Source organism: Musa acuminata, chromosome BXJ1-9 (genome assembly GCF_036884655.1).
Source record: "Musa acuminata AAA Group cultivar baxijiao chromosome BXJ1-9, Cavendish_Baxijiao_AAA, whole genome shotgun sequence".
In the NCBI taxonomy this organism is placed as follows: Eukaryota; Viridiplantae; Streptophyta; class Magnoliopsida; order Zingiberales; family Musaceae; genus Musa; species Musa acuminata.
In genome coordinates, this window is record NC_088335.1 from 12,025,178 (window position 1) to 12,044,471 (window position 19,294).

The 19,294-nt window shown below is 36.7% G+C and overlaps 3 protein-coding genes across 3 annotated transcripts; all 3 read right to left on the reverse strand.

Moving 5' to 3' along the window:
- Nucleotides 1-478: 478 nt before the first annotated feature.
- LOC135594072 (probable indole-3-pyruvate monooxygenase YUCCA5) lies at nucleotides 479-1,983 on the reverse strand. The gene is made up of 4 exons (XM_065084496.1): nucleotides 1,360-1,983; nucleotides 957-1,190; nucleotides 749-871; nucleotides 479-655 (listed from the first exon to the last, which is right to left on the reverse strand). Exons 1-4 carry the CDS (start codon nucleotides 1,969-1,971, stop codon nucleotides 479-481), a joined length of 1,146 nt encoding a protein of 381 aa, XP_064940568.1. The 5' UTR covers nucleotides 1,972-1,983.
- Nucleotides 1,984-6,389: 4,406 nt separating this feature from the next.
- Nucleotides 6,390-10,702, reverse strand: LOC135593258 (uncharacterized). Its single transcript, XM_065083154.1, has 4 exons — nucleotides 10,497-10,702; nucleotides 10,281-10,415; nucleotides 8,321-8,569; nucleotides 6,390-6,854 (listed from the first exon to the last, which is right to left on the reverse strand). The coding sequence occupies exons 1-4, from the start codon at nucleotides 10,584-10,586 to the stop codon at nucleotides 6,609-6,611; spliced, it is 720 nt and encodes a 239-aa protein (XP_064939226.1). The 5' UTR covers nucleotides 10,587-10,702; the 3' UTR covers nucleotides 6,390-6,608.
- A 1,827-nt stretch (nucleotides 10,703-12,529) lies between these two features.
- LOC103998241 (receptor-like cytoplasmic kinase 185) lies at nucleotides 12,530-18,906 on the reverse strand. The gene is made up of 5 exons (XM_009419662.3): nucleotides 18,552-18,906; nucleotides 17,694-17,890; nucleotides 17,294-17,483; nucleotides 13,963-14,354; nucleotides 12,530-13,740 (listed from the first exon to the last, which is right to left on the reverse strand). The coding sequence occupies exons 1-5, from the start codon at nucleotides 18,679-18,681 to the stop codon at nucleotides 13,150-13,152; spliced, it is 1,500 nt and encodes a 499-aa protein (XP_009417937.2). The 5' UTR covers nucleotides 18,682-18,906; the 3' UTR covers nucleotides 12,530-13,149.
- Nucleotides 18,907-19,294: the final 388 nt, after the last annotated feature.

A 19,294-nucleotide genomic window follows, 5' to 3' on the forward strand; every position in this document is an offset into this window, starting at 1 on the left:
TCGGTGGGTTTCTCAAGAAAAATCCAAAAAATATATATCTTTTACCTGTTATTGGACCATTAGGATTTCAAAATGGAAATTTTAGAATTCCGAAGCATTATTATCCATCACATTATTGTCACCGTACTCTGTGCATGTCAAACATTCCCCTATTATCTTGGCATAATATATGTCATCCTTTGTGTGCGTGCATGGCAGACACATTGTGAGGACCTTCGTGCCCACAAAGTGCCTTTTAAGGTTGGATAACAACTCAGGTAATAACTAAAGCTCCACACCCAACGTGCGACGAATCAGAATATAGAGGATAAACGTCAACATCTTGATGATAAAGGAAGCACCATTGCAGACATTAAATGTTTCTTGTTCATTCGAAGAAGAGGAATCCAGGAACTCTTTCTCAAACTCAATTTCATCGTCTCCATCTTCTTATTGACAGATGCATATTCTTTCTTATTGATAGATGAATGGATCCTATTCATTGTGTATGCTTGTAGTCGTCACCAATATCATTAGCTATTTTTAATGCATCTTCTGCAGACCCATAAATCCCTCTCCTTGAAAGCCCAGCACAGTAAAGTCCATTCCGCCCTTTCCAGTTGTTGGGGTGCGTCTGCTTCGCCATTCCAGTTTCGTCGATAAGACTGTCATCACCCTGCACCCATCTCGTAAATAGATGATGTATACATGTATGCTCTCATGCATGCATGCAGTGTTCATACGTGTGAAGTGCAAGCACATTAATTACCTTGAGCCATCTCTTCACTGTGCTTCTGTAGCCTGTAGCGAGAACGATGGCGTCGAAGTGCTGAGTCCTTCCATCGGAGAACGTCACGTCGTTTCCTTCGATGTGCTTTATCGCAGGTAAAACCTGTAACGCATCCAGTTGAGGGATTAGGGTTTGGTCGATTCACGTGGATAAGTAAGATACAGCAAAGACAAAAAAAACCACACACCTTTATGTCTCCAGACTTTATCTTCTTCACTGTGCCACAATCCAGGACAGGATACACTGGGGTGTGCTCCTTGAGATACAACGGTCCCTTTGCCGGTCTGCGGATGCCATACTTGGCCAGACTGCCAAACTCTAGATGGCATAGTAGGAGAATGACGGTGTCCACCACTTTACATGGAAATAATCTGCTTAGAATCATGGCCTTTACCCATATCTCTTTGGTTACAATGTGGAACTGCATCAAACAAGTCATGTTTTTAGATCAAATTGAGATCAGCATTGTAACATGAATGCAAAGTTGCATTCTTGCACGGAGGTAAATGAGTCGTTGGGCGTCTGCTTTGGCTGCAGCTGACGCACGCATGAGGCGTCAAGAATACGTGCATGGGTTGGTGGATACAAACCTTGTTTCTTACTACGATGTGAGTGGTGGCGCCATTCTCGGCCAGATCGAGCGCCACCTCCATGCCGGAGTTACCGCACCCAACCACCAGCACCGACTTGCCTTTGTACTCCGAACCGGAGCGGTACAGGCTCGAGTGCACCACCGGGCCGCTGAACCCCTCCAGCCCCGGGATCTTCGGCACCACCATCTCGTCGTTCTCCCCGGTCGCTACCACCACGTACCTCGCCACGTACTCCTCCATGCTCCCGTCCTCGCCGTTCGTCGCTACGAGCCGCCACCTCCCCGCCTCCTCGTCGTACTTCGTCGACTCCACCTTGCGCTGCAGGTTGATCCGGAGGCGGAACCGCGCCGCGTAGTCTTCCAGGTACCGGATGAAGTCCTGCTTGGGAATGTACATCGGCGTCTCCGGCGGGTGCGGCGCGTGCGGCAGCTGGCAGAACTGCTTCTGCAGGTGGAGGGAGACGCGGTCGTAGCAGCGGTTGCGCCAGAGGGAGGCGATGCAATCTTCGCGCTCCAGGATGACGCACGGCACCGACAGCTCCGTCAGGCACGCCGCCGCCGCAAGCCCGGACTGCCCAGCTCCAACTATCACCACCACCTCCTCCCCCATCACTCTCTTGTTCTCCATGTGGCCTTTACTCGAGTCTTGGGTGAACGACGGGCGCAGTGAACTCTAATTGTTTCCTTTGGTTTATATGGTTGTCGAGATCTACCGTTTAAGAAGGCAATAATAATATTATCGAACGGAATACCAATACATATTTTAGAAAAAATGTCATAATTCCATTAAGTGTATGTAATGCCAACTCTTTCATGCCATCAGATTGGATTTCCTAAGTCATCATTGGTGACGCACGGGTGAGTCAGACGGGTAATTAATACCATAATCCTAATCCTGTAGTTTAGATGACAACAGATTAAAAAGCAAAATAATTGATCTATGAATCAATTAATGTAATTTTTGAATTTTTTTTATTTATTTTTGATATTCTTGAAACACATCTGAGGATCTATTTTATCATGATATTCGATATAAAAAGTTTATAAATTTATTATATTAAAAGTAAAATAATTGATCTAATTTTTTTCTCTTCACATTGAAGGTTTTTTTTTTGTAATGTAAATTTTGGCTTGTGATTTGTTTATTATTTTGCTATTTAGTGTTAAAAGATATAGTAGTTGTTGATCCATTAAAAAAAGAGAAAGAAAACTTTAATGTTTATCGCTTACAAATTGGAGGAGAGAAAGAGGACATGAATATAAAGATTAGATTTTGGAGTTTAAGTCTCTATGAAAACCATCCTAAATTTGATATGGCTCAGGCCAAAAATATCTGGTTGTTAAAGTTTAGACCCGATAGGATACGCCTATCAATTCATTTGATCACAATCGTATATTTCTAAGTTTATCTTAGTCTTATTCATTGAACTATTAGAGTATTAACGAGGATTCTTATTTTATTCATGAATAATTCTTTTCCTTTCATCATTTCTAAATATTAGGTTGGTTCTAATATTAAATATTTGATTTTTTGGATAAGAGCGCTATTCGACACGGGAAGGGAACTAGCGAAACGTGTTGTTCATAATGTAAAAAAAAAAAAAGACCATTACAAGTTGGACCGCTAGTGTGAACAAAGTGATCTTTGACATGTTAGTTATTTCGCTAGGAAGTTGGCGGACTTATCATGAATTAGGTCGGGGATAGTTGGTCTATTGCCTTCGTTTGACCTAAACTACTGGTCAAGATGTCTAAACTAAAGTTGACAGTAATACACCGACGCGAGATTAATCAAAATAATATATATTTTATTAGAGCAAACAGACAATTGAGATGAAAAAAAAAGATAGAACTAATTTGTGATCTCGTCCAACATTTATAAACACCTCTAATCGCATCCGACATTATCATATAATTAATTCACTGAAATGATCGACTTTAATAATCTAACAAATGTTTTGTCTACATGCAGTTTGATTTTTTTTAAGCTAATGAAAGTGCTTCTTTCAAAGAAAAAGAAGAGAAAAGAAACGTTAAAAGATCATTATTCCCGTGATGGAATCTATCAAATTGTAGCTAATGTAAACATGTAGTTAACAAGAAGATAATTCATATTCATCATCATTATCATCATCTCGGAAATTGCATGAACCTTCATTTTAGTTGATAAAAAAATAGAAAAATAATAAACACTATTTATTCAAAATTAAAAAATCTTACTATGTCCCTTTCTCACTAACTAAAAAAATAATATATATCAACTTAATTCACTTTCCTATACAGATGAGAAAGATTATAATATCTATCAAGTCTAACAAACTCGACAAAATAATATTTCTAATAAACCATGGAACTGAATAATTATGCTTCAAAATATTAATGAGAATCAATAAATAAGATTCTATATGCACTCACCAATCAATCGGTAAAAATGGGATCAACATCCCCCCCTTTCTAAGAATCATCATAGTTTAATATGATCCCTACAAAAGGAGGGGACTATTAAATTCTCTCTCCTGCCTAATGCTATCAGAAACGTTGGCCTTATTATAACCCAAGACTGAACCCATAACCAATGTTAGAAACAGATATGTTAGAATGATTATAAAGAGCATTGTTGCATTCTCTTCAAATCCACCATAAACCTATAACAACAACAAGGGCGGCTACTAGTGAGCCCAATTCTCCCTCCAATTAAGCCCCTCATCAATTCAATCCTTGGGTACACGAAAGATTGAGATTAAGTTTTGATTCAATAAAGGTCGATAATATTATATTTAACTTTACCACCTATACCTAGAGGTTGTCTCCATTGTTCAAATATAAGAGAATACGTTTATTCTATAAAGTCTATACATATATCTCTCTAGTTCTTAGGGCAAATCATATTGTCCTAAGCCACTAAATGAATGCTCTTGGTCTTACTAGAGTTAGATCATAAGAAATTCATCATAGATTGAGTAATCTTATCCAATATGCTATCCTACATCTAAGTCACACTCAATGGATACAAGAGAATAGAATTAAACATCAAATTAATCAAAGTGATGGACCCAATCTAAGATAATAAGGATCCATGTCATCACCCCAAGCATTTCAGGTTGGACCAAGGAACCAAGGTCAGATTTAGTAATGTACTTGGGGACAATAAGTGTACTCAGATACGAGGAAATGATCCTCTCTCACTTGGAAGAAAATATGCTTACGGAAAAAGATATTTGATTTGACCATATTCACCCTCTAATTAGTCAAAGACTCATATACACTTAAAATCTACTAAGTAGTATGGCAAGAACACTTATTTGCAAGAAAGGATAACAAAATCTCACCAGCGTATATAATGTAATAAATTTTAAATAATCTCTTAAAATAAAAGGGAGAAATAGCACCTCTAACACATGCATCATTAAGAAAGAATGATAAAATCTATGACATAAGGGTATAAGAAACAGAGAAATAAAGTCACCGAATACCCCACTACACCCCTTGACATAGGTGCTCATTCACTAGACAAACAAAAGTGAGATAGAGATACATGTATTAATATAAGAGATAAACTTATCAAAAAACTTAGTAAGTTTTATAATAGCTAAGATGGCATCCCACGAAATCCTATGGTAAGCCTTTACAAATCAATCTTAATCATAATAAAAAAATATCGATCCTTGAGTTATAAAGAGAATATGTCACTTTATTGGTAATAAAAATATTATCGTTAATTGATCCAATCTCTTGAAAGATAACAATATTAAGATGAGGCTTTATCCTATTAAACAACACTTTGGCAAGAATTATGAAGTTGATATTGCAAAGCGAAATAGGTATAAAATCTCCTATATCATGGTATTCTTAAATTTAAGAATAGACAAAAGAAATATATTGATCTAATCGAGAAGGAGAAGCATGATCCTTAAAGGCTTGAATAATAGAAGAAGAAAAATCTATCGATAGAAATGATAAAACTCAACTATAAAACTATTCGAACTTATACTAGGTCAACAAGATAAAACCACAAGAAGTTATGAAGATTACTATTTGGGATGACGAAAAAGGGTATACGGTGTTCTTAAATATAAAAATTCTTATCTTCTACGATATATATATATATATATATATATATATATATATATATATATATATATATATATATATATATATATATATATATATATATATATATATAATGGACAGGATATGCAATGTTATACAATTTTTTTTTTTTTACAAAGAGTAAATGATCAAACAATATAGGAACCGAAAACTTTGAAACTTCTTGTAGGAAGAGGAAGAAAGCAAGAAGAATAATTTTGTATGAATCATATATGTTCACAATAAATATATTAGACAAGTGTAGATGAGTAACATGAATGATGCCTATAAATGTGACACGTCAGTGTACGGATATAATTTTTTACTTGTTAATCATTGTGATGCCAGCTCCGAAATATGGGATTGTGTCGGACTTACTGGTTTCCAAGAAAGGTATTGACATATGATTAATGTGAGCATATTATGGTTATGGAAGGGAAGGCTACCATTATAATTTTGAAGACAACATGACAAATGATAACTTTGTTTTTGTTTTGTTTTTTCTTTTTTTGAATAGTTAGAAATTGGTTACAGAAAATAGATAATTCTATTATCTATTATTATTTTATATTATTTATTATCTTTTTGTTTTATTCCTGTAATATTTTTGTTTTATTATAATTGTGCCTATCATACACCTGAATGGTATGGTTAATTGTAATCAAAGCCCAAGATGGTCATTTGGAGAAATAAAATGATATCTTATGTTCATGTGTTTTTTCTTTAAATGAAAAAACATACGAACAATATCTAAGCCAATAAATATATTAATAAATGATAATATACTCATCAGATCCTTATAAATTTAAGTTTTTTCTGTTATAATTCAGACTGAACGAACTGTGTTTGAAAACACTTTTTAACACAAATAATCAAATCTGAGAAGCTATATCAATCTTACTATGGAAAGATAGTTACTAGCTTTCCGCTGGAAAAGAGTTGAAATCAAAACCTAGAAGTTATGAACAAGCGGCAACACAAATGTTCCACTGCATATGGTGCAGTGCTGCAGATTCACAAACTAAGGGACATGCATACTGTGGTACATCCAGTTAACCACCATCATTCACATGCACAAACATCCACATTTATTAGATATATTACATGGAAAATGAAGTTTAATAGATATAACCTTCAGATTGGCATGATTTGTCAGGATCATGTGCCATTTGATCCAACAGATGAGATCCGGATACGCATTCCTTGGTTGGTTATGCCATAGTTGAGCAAATCAAATACCTCATCCTCGTTGCCCATGGCGAGATCACCCAGAGACACTATGTGAGAGTGGTGCTCATTAGGCATGGGGAAGCCGTAAAACCGCCTACATAGCATAAACCACCTCACGCATACTTGTCGCTCGAGTATTTGGCAGATTTCAAGTGCTTCCATTAGATCAACAGTCTGGGATGCCACCACCATAGAGAAGATCATTAGTTTGGTATCCTGAACTTTTGAACTGATGAATCAGGTAAGATTCCTAACATGATTTTGGACTAAAGAGAACTTCACAAAAAGAATAATTCATGCAGAATAAGAATCCTTAAGAAAATTTGATTCTACGTAATGCCACAGAAAAGATGCTCCCTTGTGACCTATGTCCAAATGATTGATCACATAATTCCCTCCCTAGATCCCAGATCCAGGATTGGCGGGAGCCATATGCACTAGATGATCCTTCTTTTTATTTGATTCCATATAGAAGATAACTATAATTTGCATGGATAATGTTATTCGTTAATGTTAATGCATAATGTTCGTGCAACGCAGAATAACCAAGTATATGCTGTTATTACACAATGTTGTGGCTGCTAGCACAGTCTTGCTTTCTGTTATAGAAGATACTATGTTATGGATGTTTTCTATGCTTTTAATTAGACTAAAGAAACAATCATGTTGATGTTTAATTATTGGATTTGACCTTACATACAGAATCTCTAGAGTAATCTAAAATAATTCGAGAACATTATAAATTGGACTGACCCCATTTGAACTAATCCTACAATTCTTTTTCCATCTATTGAAAATGATTAGAACTATGACCTATTTTATGCTGTAAACAATGGGCAAGGTTTCAAGAACAAATTGACATTCAACAGTGACAACTGTCTGCAACAGGATAGAATATTCACTTCTATCTCCAGGAATCAATTTGAAGACCTCAGTGAAAATGTTTTAGATTATAGCTCAAATAATGTTGAGAACCAAGTTTATGTGGTAGTCAAATTACTTTCTCATTAACTTTTCCATGTGTTTTATTTTCAGGTATAATTCAAGATCAGCTATTCTTAGCTTCTGTTCAGAGCTAAATTTAAGAATCTAAAACAATTTATAAAATGAAAGTTTAGCCAGCAATTTGTATTCTGTGACATCTTCTATCATAGAAGTCCCAAGTCTTCACTCTAAAATACGCACCACCTATATCAGTCATTTAAAGTGTTGCAATAGAAAGATTTACTAATCTGCCACATTGACAATATTTCAATATAATTACAACTTCTAAAAAGATGTTACAGGGAATCACTAAGTTTAGTTAAGGAAAGAGGCCATATATTGCTTTATATTGTCTAGAAAAAGCAAGCAGCATGTTTGCCAAAATATAATAACAGCCGACCTTTACATGTCTTCTTGATCATTCCTTACTGGAAAGATAAGTGCCACATCATGAAACCAAAATTTGAAAGTTAAAAGTTGACATGAATCTAAAAAAGAATCACTTTAGAGTACCAACAGATCTTGTTAAAGGGGATTGACAAATATCAAGGAATAATTAATTTTACAAACCCTATCATCCTGGTTAAAGAATAATCAACAATAATCTAAAACCCAAGGAAATGTAATACAGGAAGTTTGTGTAGAGGATTACTGACTGGTATTTCCAGAAAAGATATGCAATAATGACACCCAATCAGATTCAATAGCACGTTCTGCTCTCTTCTGAACAGAAACAGCTGCACGTCCCTAAAACCAAGTTTCATCGACGTCAGATCACCAATTGCTTTCATGTAAAAACGAATTTCCAGTGACCCACTCTGTGTCGACTCTTCCACATATTTTATTACAGCAGAAACAGCACTGGCCATTTTCTTGTGCTCGTTCATGTAAAAAGCTTTGCATTCCTACAAAATAAAATAACAGTTAAAAAGTTTATGTGACGCCATTATTCTCTGTACTACATTTATTGTACCATAAGTGATTATTGGGAAGTGAGCACATAAATTAATTTCTGGGTAAAAGATACATTACAGTGATCAATTAAATCAAACTGAAATGAACAGAGATACAATATCCAAAAAAATCTTCATTGCCACCGCAAAGGATGTTATGCTCTGAACAAGTATATCAAGGACAGACAAATGAGAATGATGCCTCAGATGTACAAAATTCAGTTGATGATTTTGATTGTACTGTAATTACTTCTAACTTTAGAGGGACCAACATTTCTTCTTTTGACTTTTGAAATTGCATGGCCATGATTCTTTCTTTTTTAATTCACAGGAAACATTGCCATACAACTACAGTGATATCAAGGGTTGTCACTCAGTATTCAGATGTGAATTCCTTTCCTAATTGCAGCGAGTGAAATACAACCCTGTCTAAACAAGGGTTGTCTCTTCTACTAGTATAATTTTTGAAACTATAATTTTATCCTTCAATTTCTTCACTTCGCAATATCCCTGTCTAAACAATACCTATGCCGCTTTTTTGTTTATTTTTTAATAAACCAAAATTTATGTCCAGGATTATCAATCTTTTTAGATATTTTATCTACTCAGTTCCTTATAAACAGATTATGTAAATTATTCTTCGCTTCATTAATATGTATCAATCTTAATTCTTTCCCTAAAAGTGTTTCTACATTCTAAATTGATAGCTTAACCCTTTGGTTTGAACTCATTTTTTTAACATATATTGGCAATACAACATGAAACTCTTACCTATTTTGCACTATATCCAAACGAGTCGCTTCCGGACAAGCAATTTAAGACACCTAGATGGTGAAGAAATCTCACATGACTTGCGTAACCTTACAATGAAAGTAGTCAAGATTCATTTCGATGAAATCTAACATAGTTTATGTTGGCTATCAGTGTCCTAATGCAATCATCTATTTTTCTCATTTGAGCCTGGAATTGGTGTTGTTAGGTGGTAGTTATTTGGTCCAGCATAACTTTGTACAAAACAGTGCATACTACAGGATTAGAAGTTCTTCGACCAGTGATATAACCTTTAGACCACCAATCAACTCTTCTCTTTACAATACCTAGATAACATTTGAAAAACTTGCCCATTGGGGTTTAAGATGAGCAACCACAAAAATTTAACATGATTACCACAAAACTCAAAATATCATTGTAATTATACCAAATATGGGTTACCACTCTCCTAATACAAGCTACAACTGTGGTTTCAAGAAGATTCACTTGAGACCATGAAGAACCAACGATGATTGGAACATATATTGGTAACCATATACATAATACAAGTACATGATGTTGTACATATGTTTTGATGTAGAAACAGCTAAAACAGTACTGCAAGTGTATGATTTCAGTCATTTAGAGCATATATGTCGACTAACCTGAGAACATGAAAAATTGGCTCAAGTTGTCGCTCGATTAAAAGACAAGGTTTCATATCTTAGCCTGTTAGTTAAGAGCAGCAACAGTGTGTGAATTACCCACCCACCCACCCACCCATGAGATACGGCCCTTTTCAATCACAAATTAAAGATTGAAACGCCTTTCTAGTTTCTTCCCTCGTGAATCACAATCAACACGAGTAAAAGAACAAAAAGGGGGCGAAATTACGATGAAATTTTCTGCTGACCTGAGAGGGCGATGCGACGAGGCGGCGGTCCTCAGAGGGCCACCGCCGCCCGTAGAGCGCGATCCAGATAGAGTCGGAGGAGCAGATGTCCCGCCAGAACCTGGAGCAGATGCCCAAGGAGCATACATCCGAGGCCTATTGGTGAAGAGCCGAAGATTGAGGTTCAGATGCATGGTGGAGGAGGAGGAGGAGGAGGAGAGAGGATTGAGAGAGCACCTCGAGCAAGGAGACGATGTCGAGGGCGACATCGCGAGGGAGGTAATTCCACCTCAGGTCGAGTCCCGAGCTTCCACCGTCCCTCTCCATTTCCGATCGTCGTCGTCGTCGTCGGAGGCGGCTTCCCTCCCGAGCCGTGAGTATAAAGACCGAAGTCGTCGTGTGAAACGTGCGCCTGCGCGGGGCCTGGACCGCTCCCTGCGTCTCTCTCGGCCGAGCCACCCGGCACCATAGTAAGCTTCTCCATTGGTTGCCCCTTCATGGGACCCACAGAGTGGCTGGCTGAGGACACCGTCGGACCGTGTTCTTTCGGGTACGGACACCGCCGACTCACTTAAATCGGATTCGGGTAAAAGATATTAAAAATAATTAAATTAAATTGAATTTTCTGTGGGGATATCCGATTACTGTCGCGCATCGATAATGCATCGACTTTGGAGTCCAAAAATCTTGAACTTTTCATCATGAATTACTTAATAATTCATCGGTTATATGCGATTTGTTTGCTCGTGGGTTTTCAAAATAATCCCTATAATCCATTTAACATTATAGCACATCATACAAAAAAAATTATTTATTTATTTAAATAAGGTATTCATCATTCATCTAAATTTTGTGTAAGAGAGGATTTACCTTTTTTTTATATTTTTACATGGTTATTAAAAATAATATAACTTGATCATTATTTTACGATAAGAGAAAAAAATTTGATTGAAAAATAAAAAAATCATGAAAAATTACAATCCCCGTTTTGTAATAACCGAACACATAATTAGAGAAATATTTCATGTATGCTCAACTTCGTTCGTATTAAGTTGGTATTTAAAATACGGAGAAAAATATTCTTTCGAGTTTATATGAATGGTATGAACCTGTGTTATCATTGTTTAATAAGCATTCAAAAACACGTCGATGCAAGGGTTTTATTTAGGCATTTCTAGCGATCATGCAATCATTATAATCCATTGAAACATTTATCTTAGTTTCCCAAAGAGATAATAACAATACATAGCAGAAGTGGCAATATTATTATACTCATGAGAAGTAAATCTTTGATTTCATGTATAATTCTATTTTTCTCTGATACTTTTGATCAGTCGAGCCATCATAGTGTGTGAAGGTTATTTATAATGTGAACAACTTAAAGGTAATTTATGTTTAGTTTCCACCATTATCATGTGAATAACTCATATAAATATGTGAGATAAACAATAACAGCATAAAGTATCAACTATTTGAGGTCACAAGAGGCATCTTAAACTAATTCGTGTAGATGTTGGTGGAAAAGAAGGCTCTAAATATACAATTCTATCTAGCAATTCAAGTAGGTACATTAAAAAGATAAGACTACATGTATTAACTCTCCCTAAATCCATTCAGGCAAGAGCTTCATACCAAGATATAGGAGTCAGCACAAAGGACAACGTTTTGGGTATGCATTTTAAGTCCATGCTCAAAATGATTCGGGTAGGAAGTATAGTTGTTCTGGAAATCCAAGAAAACATAAGATGAACAAGGCATAGAATTTGATCAAAAGCAAAGTATCAGAAAGTGGAACAAGTGGATTCACAAAAGCAACAATAGATTCAAAGAGTTCTCTCTTAGGCATGAAGGCCAAGAGAGAGAGAGAGAGAGTACCCAGTGGTTAAAAGTACAGCAGCGCACCATAGTAACTTACTCAAAAGGACTTCCCTGATGCACAGTCTTTGATCCTCTTGAACTGGGAATTAGATCATCACCGGGACTCCTGCCACAAAGATTGAAGAAATAAGAGACTTTTTTGGCTGTTAGATTAATCAAATAAGAATTGTTTCTCACCTTTGATGAAAAGTCAGAGCCAAATAGAACAAAGCAAAGGATTGGAATTCCTACAACTCAAAAGCACATACTTCAAGTCAAGCTGTCATAAATTACCTGGTGATGGTTAAAATGGATTCCTCAGGTGAAGATAATGAAAGAAAGGCAATAGACAACATCAAGTCTGTATAATTCTTGTACCAAACATTTATCCTGTGTCACAATAGTAACAACAATTGGAGAAATAATCATCCATCATTATAAGAACAAATGGAACCAACAATGTCTGACATAACAGTGACCAGAAAGGGTGGAAGCTAGAAAATTCACACAGTGAAATACAACAGAATTCTGCAAGTTTCCAATAGCATGACATACAACTTGAAGAAACATAGTTTTACGAGACGAGATGTGAACAGAAAACTCATGTGCAGATTTTATGGACAAAAATCCAATAAAATTTTCTTGTACTTCGAGTAAAAAAGACACTACACAGAATGTGCACCGAATTTGCTCGTACGAGTTGACTGTACTAGATTGCATGTATACATTCTAAATCCAAACTCTATACTTTCTGAATGCTTTTTCGACCTTTTACTTTTTGGCTGTGCCATCTTGTACGCCACATTACAAGGCTTCAGTAAGGCACATCACGTCTCTCAGGAAAAGGAACCAGCGGATATAGCAGATTGACAAGAAAGTAGATGTCACAGAGCATCAACCTTATTCACAAAAAGAATGTGGTACCATGATGAAACCTGCAAACGTCATATGTCCTGACCAGCTAAGCACGCAACCTATATCTTCCCTTTGTGCATGAAAGTATGGCAAGAAAAGCACCATCCAAACAAGACCCCTACTCATGTGTACTATCATAGCTACCTGGTGTATTTCTCGGTTGTCTCTCTCTCCAATTTTCACCCCATAGTTTGGCTTCTGCAACAGCATGCTCTCTGACAAGATTCGGATCGACAGTCTTTGGTGAGCCTTCTGCTACCCCTACATGAACTGGGCTATCCATCTGAGACTCATGAGTCTCCAAGTCATCCAAGCCCCACTTCCGCCCAGAGCCACCAGCAGAACCACCTCTGCCAACTTTTGCACCTTTACCACCCGCCTTGAATGGATCCCTTTGCCTAAGGTCTGGAGAATTTTGATGTGGTGAATGAACAGCCTGTTGATTGTCAGACCCGCTTCGGGACCTGGGGGTAGATGAACCAAACCTGGTTCTCTGAACACTAGCTGCATTTGGATCATAAGTTTGTGAAGCTAAATATGAAAGTGCTGTCACGACATCCCCTATGAAAGGTCGAGTGGCTGCTTGCTCCTGCAGGCACATAGCTGCAACAGCCAGTGCCTGATATAGGCCTCTCATTGGATATCGGCCTTGTAGCAATGGGTCAGCCATGTTGGGGAACTTCCTACGGTCTTTAAATAATGGACGAGCCTGTAAATAAGATTTAAAATAAGAGGTCACAGTTTTCGTCTATATCTGAAACTGAAATTTGCAAGGCCATCACAAAACCAAACTTTTATACTTTGTATGAATCTCTAATCTTTACTTTTGGGATCTAAGGTTGAGAATAAGAATCTGAATCACTCCACAAAATTTCTACTACTATGCCAGAGGTTAGATGTGGTATTACAAAAAAGTGAAACAGCAACATACCCATGCAACTAGATTTTGTTCTCCAGAAGGCCGAGTATTGTCAATTGCTTTACGCCCTGTAATCAGTTCAAGAAAGACAACACCAAAACTATAGACATCAGATTTCACTGTTAACTGCCCTGTCATAGCATATTCAGGAGCACAGTAACCATATGTTCCCATCACTCTGGTTGAGACATGAGTCTTGTCACCAACAGGACCAAGTTTTGCAAGCCCAAAATCTGACAACTTCGGATGATATCCTTCACCAAGAAGTATGTTTGATGATTTGAAGTCACGATAAATAACTGGAGGATTCGCCTTATCATGCAGGTATTCCAAACCTTTAGCTGCACCAGCTGCTATTTTCATCCGGATGTTCCAGTCTAATGGTTCTTTATCAGCAGGGATATCTATTATAAAATAAAAAAAAATAACAATAAAAATTAAGTTGATTTGTCTGGGACCTTGAATCAGTCATATATTCTCATAACATCACTCCATAAAAGCATCAAGGTATTATCCTTTTCTCTGACATGCAGAAAAATGGGGGCAATTAAGTTCATTAATTCCAGACAACCAACAAAAGCCACATAAAAGGATGAAGAAGCAGATGATAGATACAGTTGCTAATAATGAAGTTTAACTAAATAATAACCAGTCTCACAAAAAAAGCTACAAGCAATTTTTTTTAAATTTTCATAATGTTGTCCATTCAGGTTAAAGCACAACAAAAGATGTTAAGAAGAATTGAATCAAATTTGTGAAAAGTCTAGTGTCTGTTGGAACTCAAGATCTTTGCGTTATAAATTCTGGTTTTGGTTAGCAAATGGCATGTCTCATAACAAAACAAGATGTTAAGAAGAATGGAATCAAATTTGTGAAGAAGTCTAGTATCTTTTAGAACTCAAGAAATCTAACTTGGCAATTGCTTAGTAAATGGCATGACTCATAATGAATTGCCAAAGAGAATACCCAGAGTTAAAAAGAGCCATTAAAATAATCCAATTGCCAAGTTATTATTGAGACATTACTATAATGTATCGTGTAACTCAATCAACTTTCCCTGATCCTTCCACTAATATGTTCCCTGAGTCGTATATTTCTTTGACAAACAGGAGTATTGAGAACATTCAAAAAAATAAGTTTCCATGGTGTCGATAACATTAGCCTGGTGTAGAAACATTTCTAGAAAGAAGTAAGAGACAGTGCCAGCAGGTCACACTGTGACTAGCATTCTCCCTAATTTGAGTTCCACGACATATCAAAATTGCTCCTTAAATATTGTATCTTACCAAAAACGTTTGGTTTTTTAAAACGTGGCTCGTAATTACAAGTTGAAAGGATAATTTAGATGTATCTTACAGATTATATCAAATCCTATCCGAACTGTCAGATCAATCAAACTAGGAACGAGGTGGCTTCAGAAGAAGGGACCAGAAATATTTCGTGCATCAAGATGTGTACACTCAGCTTCACATGGTTAAGGATAGCAGCTGGCTTAATTTGGTGAGGACCAAGGAGTAAAGAAGAAAATTGACTTGAACAAGGTCTAGCACATAGCAAACAAAGAAAACTAGCAATCCTATCTTATTTGCGTACCAAAATATGGGCTGACAGCCTCTGTTTAGAAACAAATTTCACCAGCCATGCATACTGCCTTAATCAACCTACCAAAATATAAGCCAACAGCCACTTTTGGGATCAGGTTATACCGGCTGTAAGAACTATGAAAGGGCAATCAGTACAACTATGCAGATGCCCTTTGGTGAAAGCCCATTAAGGGCCAGTCAGGACTCAATGATGAAGATCAGCTGCAATATATGAAATCTGATGTATTATTTAAATACTTCAAAAAATATTCATGCTTTTTGATTGATTGTTCTAGAATAGATGAGAAATGCAATTATGTTAGAGGATTTGACACTAGTAACTTTATTACCAGACTTGCTTATAAGCTCTTAAGGTTCAGGCTTGGATATATCTTCAACTTTAGTACAATGAAATTAGCTATGCTTAGCAATTTAATTTTAGCCGTAAAAATAGGTTCTTGTTTTTAGGCTATCTGTTGCCCTTAACAATTTTCTCCTATTTGGACCATGATCTATCTAAAATTTAATGTATGCAAGGATAAACATTGGTGAATTGTTTTATTTGTATACAAGGAATATGAAGCTTTGTGTAATAAACATTTACTTTATGAATGAAAAAACAATTCTAAATTGAAAGCTTAGGCAAGACAATAAGATATATATCCAAGTAAGCATGTGCAGTTTGGCTCATTATCTCAATAAAGCTATTTAATAATTTTGTTGCGTTAAGCTTATGTATAACTCTATCAGGATACTACTCAAACACATCCAATACAGGTCTCCTCAAGGGTACATGCCAAACTTACAGCACCCTATCTTTGGGGTTGATAAAATATCAACCAGGTTCCATTCATGCATCCAAAGTGAAACATGGTGGGTTTCTCCTCTAGAGAACTGGTGGAAATTTATTGGTACCCAATACTACAAGAAGAGGACATTATTCACAATTCCATTTCTAAAAAGTCTTACTGTCCCACCACTAACAGCATTTTATATGTGTGTATAGTTTCTGCTGATGAGCATTATAAACTCAAAGACGTACTAAAATGAAGACCATGGAAGCAGTCCTCCAGACACCATGGCTATGATTTGATGCTGGATTTGGCATGTTCAGCCATCACCATTTCATGATAGCTGTTTTACTAAAAATACAGTTGTCTGTAGGTGGGTACTTTAGCTCAAAAACTGGCCATTGTTTGTTAACAACAAATGATAGATACTCTCCCTATTGTGGAGGTGGTTAGTCACTATGGGCTAAACTTATATGATTCAGATATACTATGAACTCTGAAGAGGAGTGAATGAGATCAAGGGAGTTGGTAAAAAATGGACAAAAGTGATATGTAAGCCATAAAGAACATATGATAGTTTAACTAGAAGATCTTACGTCAAACATTTCCAAGTAGTTTATTCTAAACAAACAACCAAACAAGCCAAATAAGTATTTGCAGAGACATAATCTAATAATTTCAAGCAGGGTATGGAATTCTAGGTTAATGTAACTTGAACCTTCATAAGTTCAATTTGGACTCATTTGTGACACCCTTCATTCTTAAGTATTCATTCAAGTAAAAGAGAATCTAAACCCTTGCAGATCATGTAAGATGATGTAAATTATTTTATCAATCGTCCTTTAACATTTATAATACTTAATTAACACTTTACATGTCTAACTCTAGAAGAACTGCAACCGCAGGAATTATGGAAAAATAAGAACAACAAGGCTAAATCAGTAATATAAGCTAACTGAGAAATCTAACCATGCAAATGGTCTTCTAATGATCCCAAAGGCATAAATTCATAGACGAGCAATCGTTGATCACCATCAGCACAATAACCAATCAGATTGACAAGATTAGGATGATGCAAGAGGCTAAGCATGAGGACTTCAACCAGAAACTCCCTGTTCCCCTGAAGACCATTTCTGTCAAGTTGTTTAACAGCAACAACCTGCATTGGTTTACATCAGCTGCATGCTAAATGCCAGATACCATTTTTCACATAACAGATGCACATGTTTCCTAAGCAGCAATCTTAGATTGTAATAATATCTCTAAGCTTACAATACAAGGTATTTTTGTGTTCCCGATCAATTTAATTAAAGCAATCAAGACATTTATAGGTAAACTAGTCACATGAAGTACTAAAACAGAAACTAACCTGTCCATTCTCCAACCTTCCTTTATATACACGACCGAAACCACCTTCACCCAAAAGGCAATCTTGTCTAAAGTTCTTCGTGGCAGCAGCAAGCTCACGGAAAGTGAATGTCTGAGCTGCAATATGACCGGCATTGCTTTCCTTCGGAGTTGATGCTTCCTTCTTGGAGTCTGAACCAGTCCTCGACCTCAATTTGTCTAATGCCACAACCAATCCACAACAGTAAACAAGAAACTCGATATTTTGACAGCAAAACATGACTTAGTATATGATATTTGCTTTCGTAGCATAAGTTGCATAAGCCGAGAGACAAATGAATATTCTTGAATTCCGCAATCCTGCGTATATTTTGTTAAAAACCATAAATGCACCTTCTTTTGAACATAATTTTAGGCATGATCAAATAATTGCATGAGCTCCCATTCACCTTCCTATACCCTGATCATTTCATGACAAAAGCATCACCCTAACGTTTTTGGGAGAACAAGACATCTTTCTCCTCAGTAAGGAGAGATCAATGCATATGGCAAGAAAATTAGCCACAAAAAGAGGAGTCTGATCTCCAAAATCTGATGGAACATCGAACAAGAGCACAACAAATAGCTTCAATTTTTTCTTTTTTCTTTTCTTACTTACTCTTCATGCAATGATCATGAAATCAATTGGCATTATTTAGAAAAGAAACGTTGAATGTCCTAAAGCGAGGCCACGAACAATAGCTCCACAGATCGATAAGAAAAGAAAAACGATCAGCACTAAACAAACAAATACTCCTAAAACGCAGCAGAGAGGGACCATCAGATCCACGAGATTCACGTAAAAAACAATTTTCCCTATGAAAAATTCCGACTTTCTCACCAGAACCGCCATGGTGCGACAACGAGGCACCCTTGAAACCCCCACCACCTTTCCCCTCATTCCTCTTCTTCACCTCCTCCTCCTCCTCCCTCTGACTGGCCGATCCGAAGCAGGGAAAACAGCCCATCATAAATTAGAAGAACCAAGAAAAAACCCCCCCAAAAGCCACCCACTTCAGCTCCAGCGACAGCTCCTCCTCGATCCTCCGATCGATCCCGACGTGCCTACATGAAATCTCGCCGCCTGCGAAGCAGATCAGAGCCTAAATCCGCAAAGGGAATGAGATTTAGGGAAGAGGGGCGGACCAAAATGCACAACCTCCGTCAAAATCGAATGAGAGAGAAAGAGAGCTGAAGTCAGCAGCGTGTGATGTAAGAAGGAAGGAGTCACCAAATGTTGCGAGAGAGTGTTGTGGGTAAATTCCATATTAACAAAAAGGGACTTATTTTGTCCCCCACAAACTTACCCTATGTGAACCCCACGGGAATCCTCCGCTCACAAAGCAAGTAGGTTTGGGTAACGTTCTAACGGGTAAAAATAAAATTGTTCTTTATTGTATAATTATACTGTTCATTAATAAAAATACTTCATTTTAACCTATTTATATACCCCTTTACATCCATTAATTATCTCAATATTTCACATGCCAACTAATTAATCAATGATATCTTAATTTCTTGCAAAAATGTAATTCTCAAAGGGGTAGAAAACACTTGCCTTTTATTGTTAATTAATTATTTGAG

What these genes read in the sequence shown, in the direction of transcription:
- LOC135594072 (XM_065084496.1), bottom strand. Translation starts at nt 1,971, where the DNA reads ATGGGGGAGGAGGTGGTGGTGATAGTTGGAGCTGGGCAGTCCGGGCTT. An exon ending in ACATCGTAGTAAGAAACAAG is followed by an intron (nt 1,191 to 1,359) that starts GTTTGTATCCAC and finishes TGTTTGATGCAG; the next exon opens with TTCCACATTGTAACCAAAGA. An exon ending in TAAAGTCTGGAGACATAAAG is followed by an intron (nt 872 to 956) that starts GTGTGTGGTTTT and finishes GATGCGTTACAG; the next exon opens with GTTTTACCTGCGATAAAGCA.
- LOC135593258 (XM_065083154.1), bottom strand. Translation starts at nt 10,586, where the DNA reads ATGGAGAGGGACGGTGGAAGCTCGGGACTCGACCTGAGGTGGAATTAC. An exon ending in ACATCGTCTCCTTGCTCGAG is followed by an intron (nt 10,416 to 10,496) that starts GTGCTCTCTCAA and finishes CTTCACCAATAG; the next exon opens with GCCTCGGATGTATGCTCCTT. An exon ending in TCGTCGCATCGCCCTCTCAG is followed by an intron (nt 8,570 to 10,280) that starts GTCAGCAGAAAA and finishes TTTATTTTGTAG; the next exon opens with GAATGCAAAGCTTTTTACAT.
- LOC103998241 (XM_009419662.3), bottom strand. Translation starts at nt 18,681, where the DNA reads ATGATGGGCTGTTTTCCCTGCTTCGGATCGGCCAGTCAGAGGGAGGAG. An exon ending in GTCGCACCATGGCGGTTCTG is followed by an intron (nt 17,891 to 18,551) that starts GTGAGAAAGTCG and finishes TTGTGGCATTAG; the next exon opens with ACAAATTGAGGTCGAGGACT. An exon ending in GAAGGTTGGAGAATGGACAG is followed by an intron (nt 17,484 to 17,693) that starts GTTAGTTTCTGT and finishes AAACCAATGCAG; the next exon opens with GTTGTTGCTGTTAAACAACT.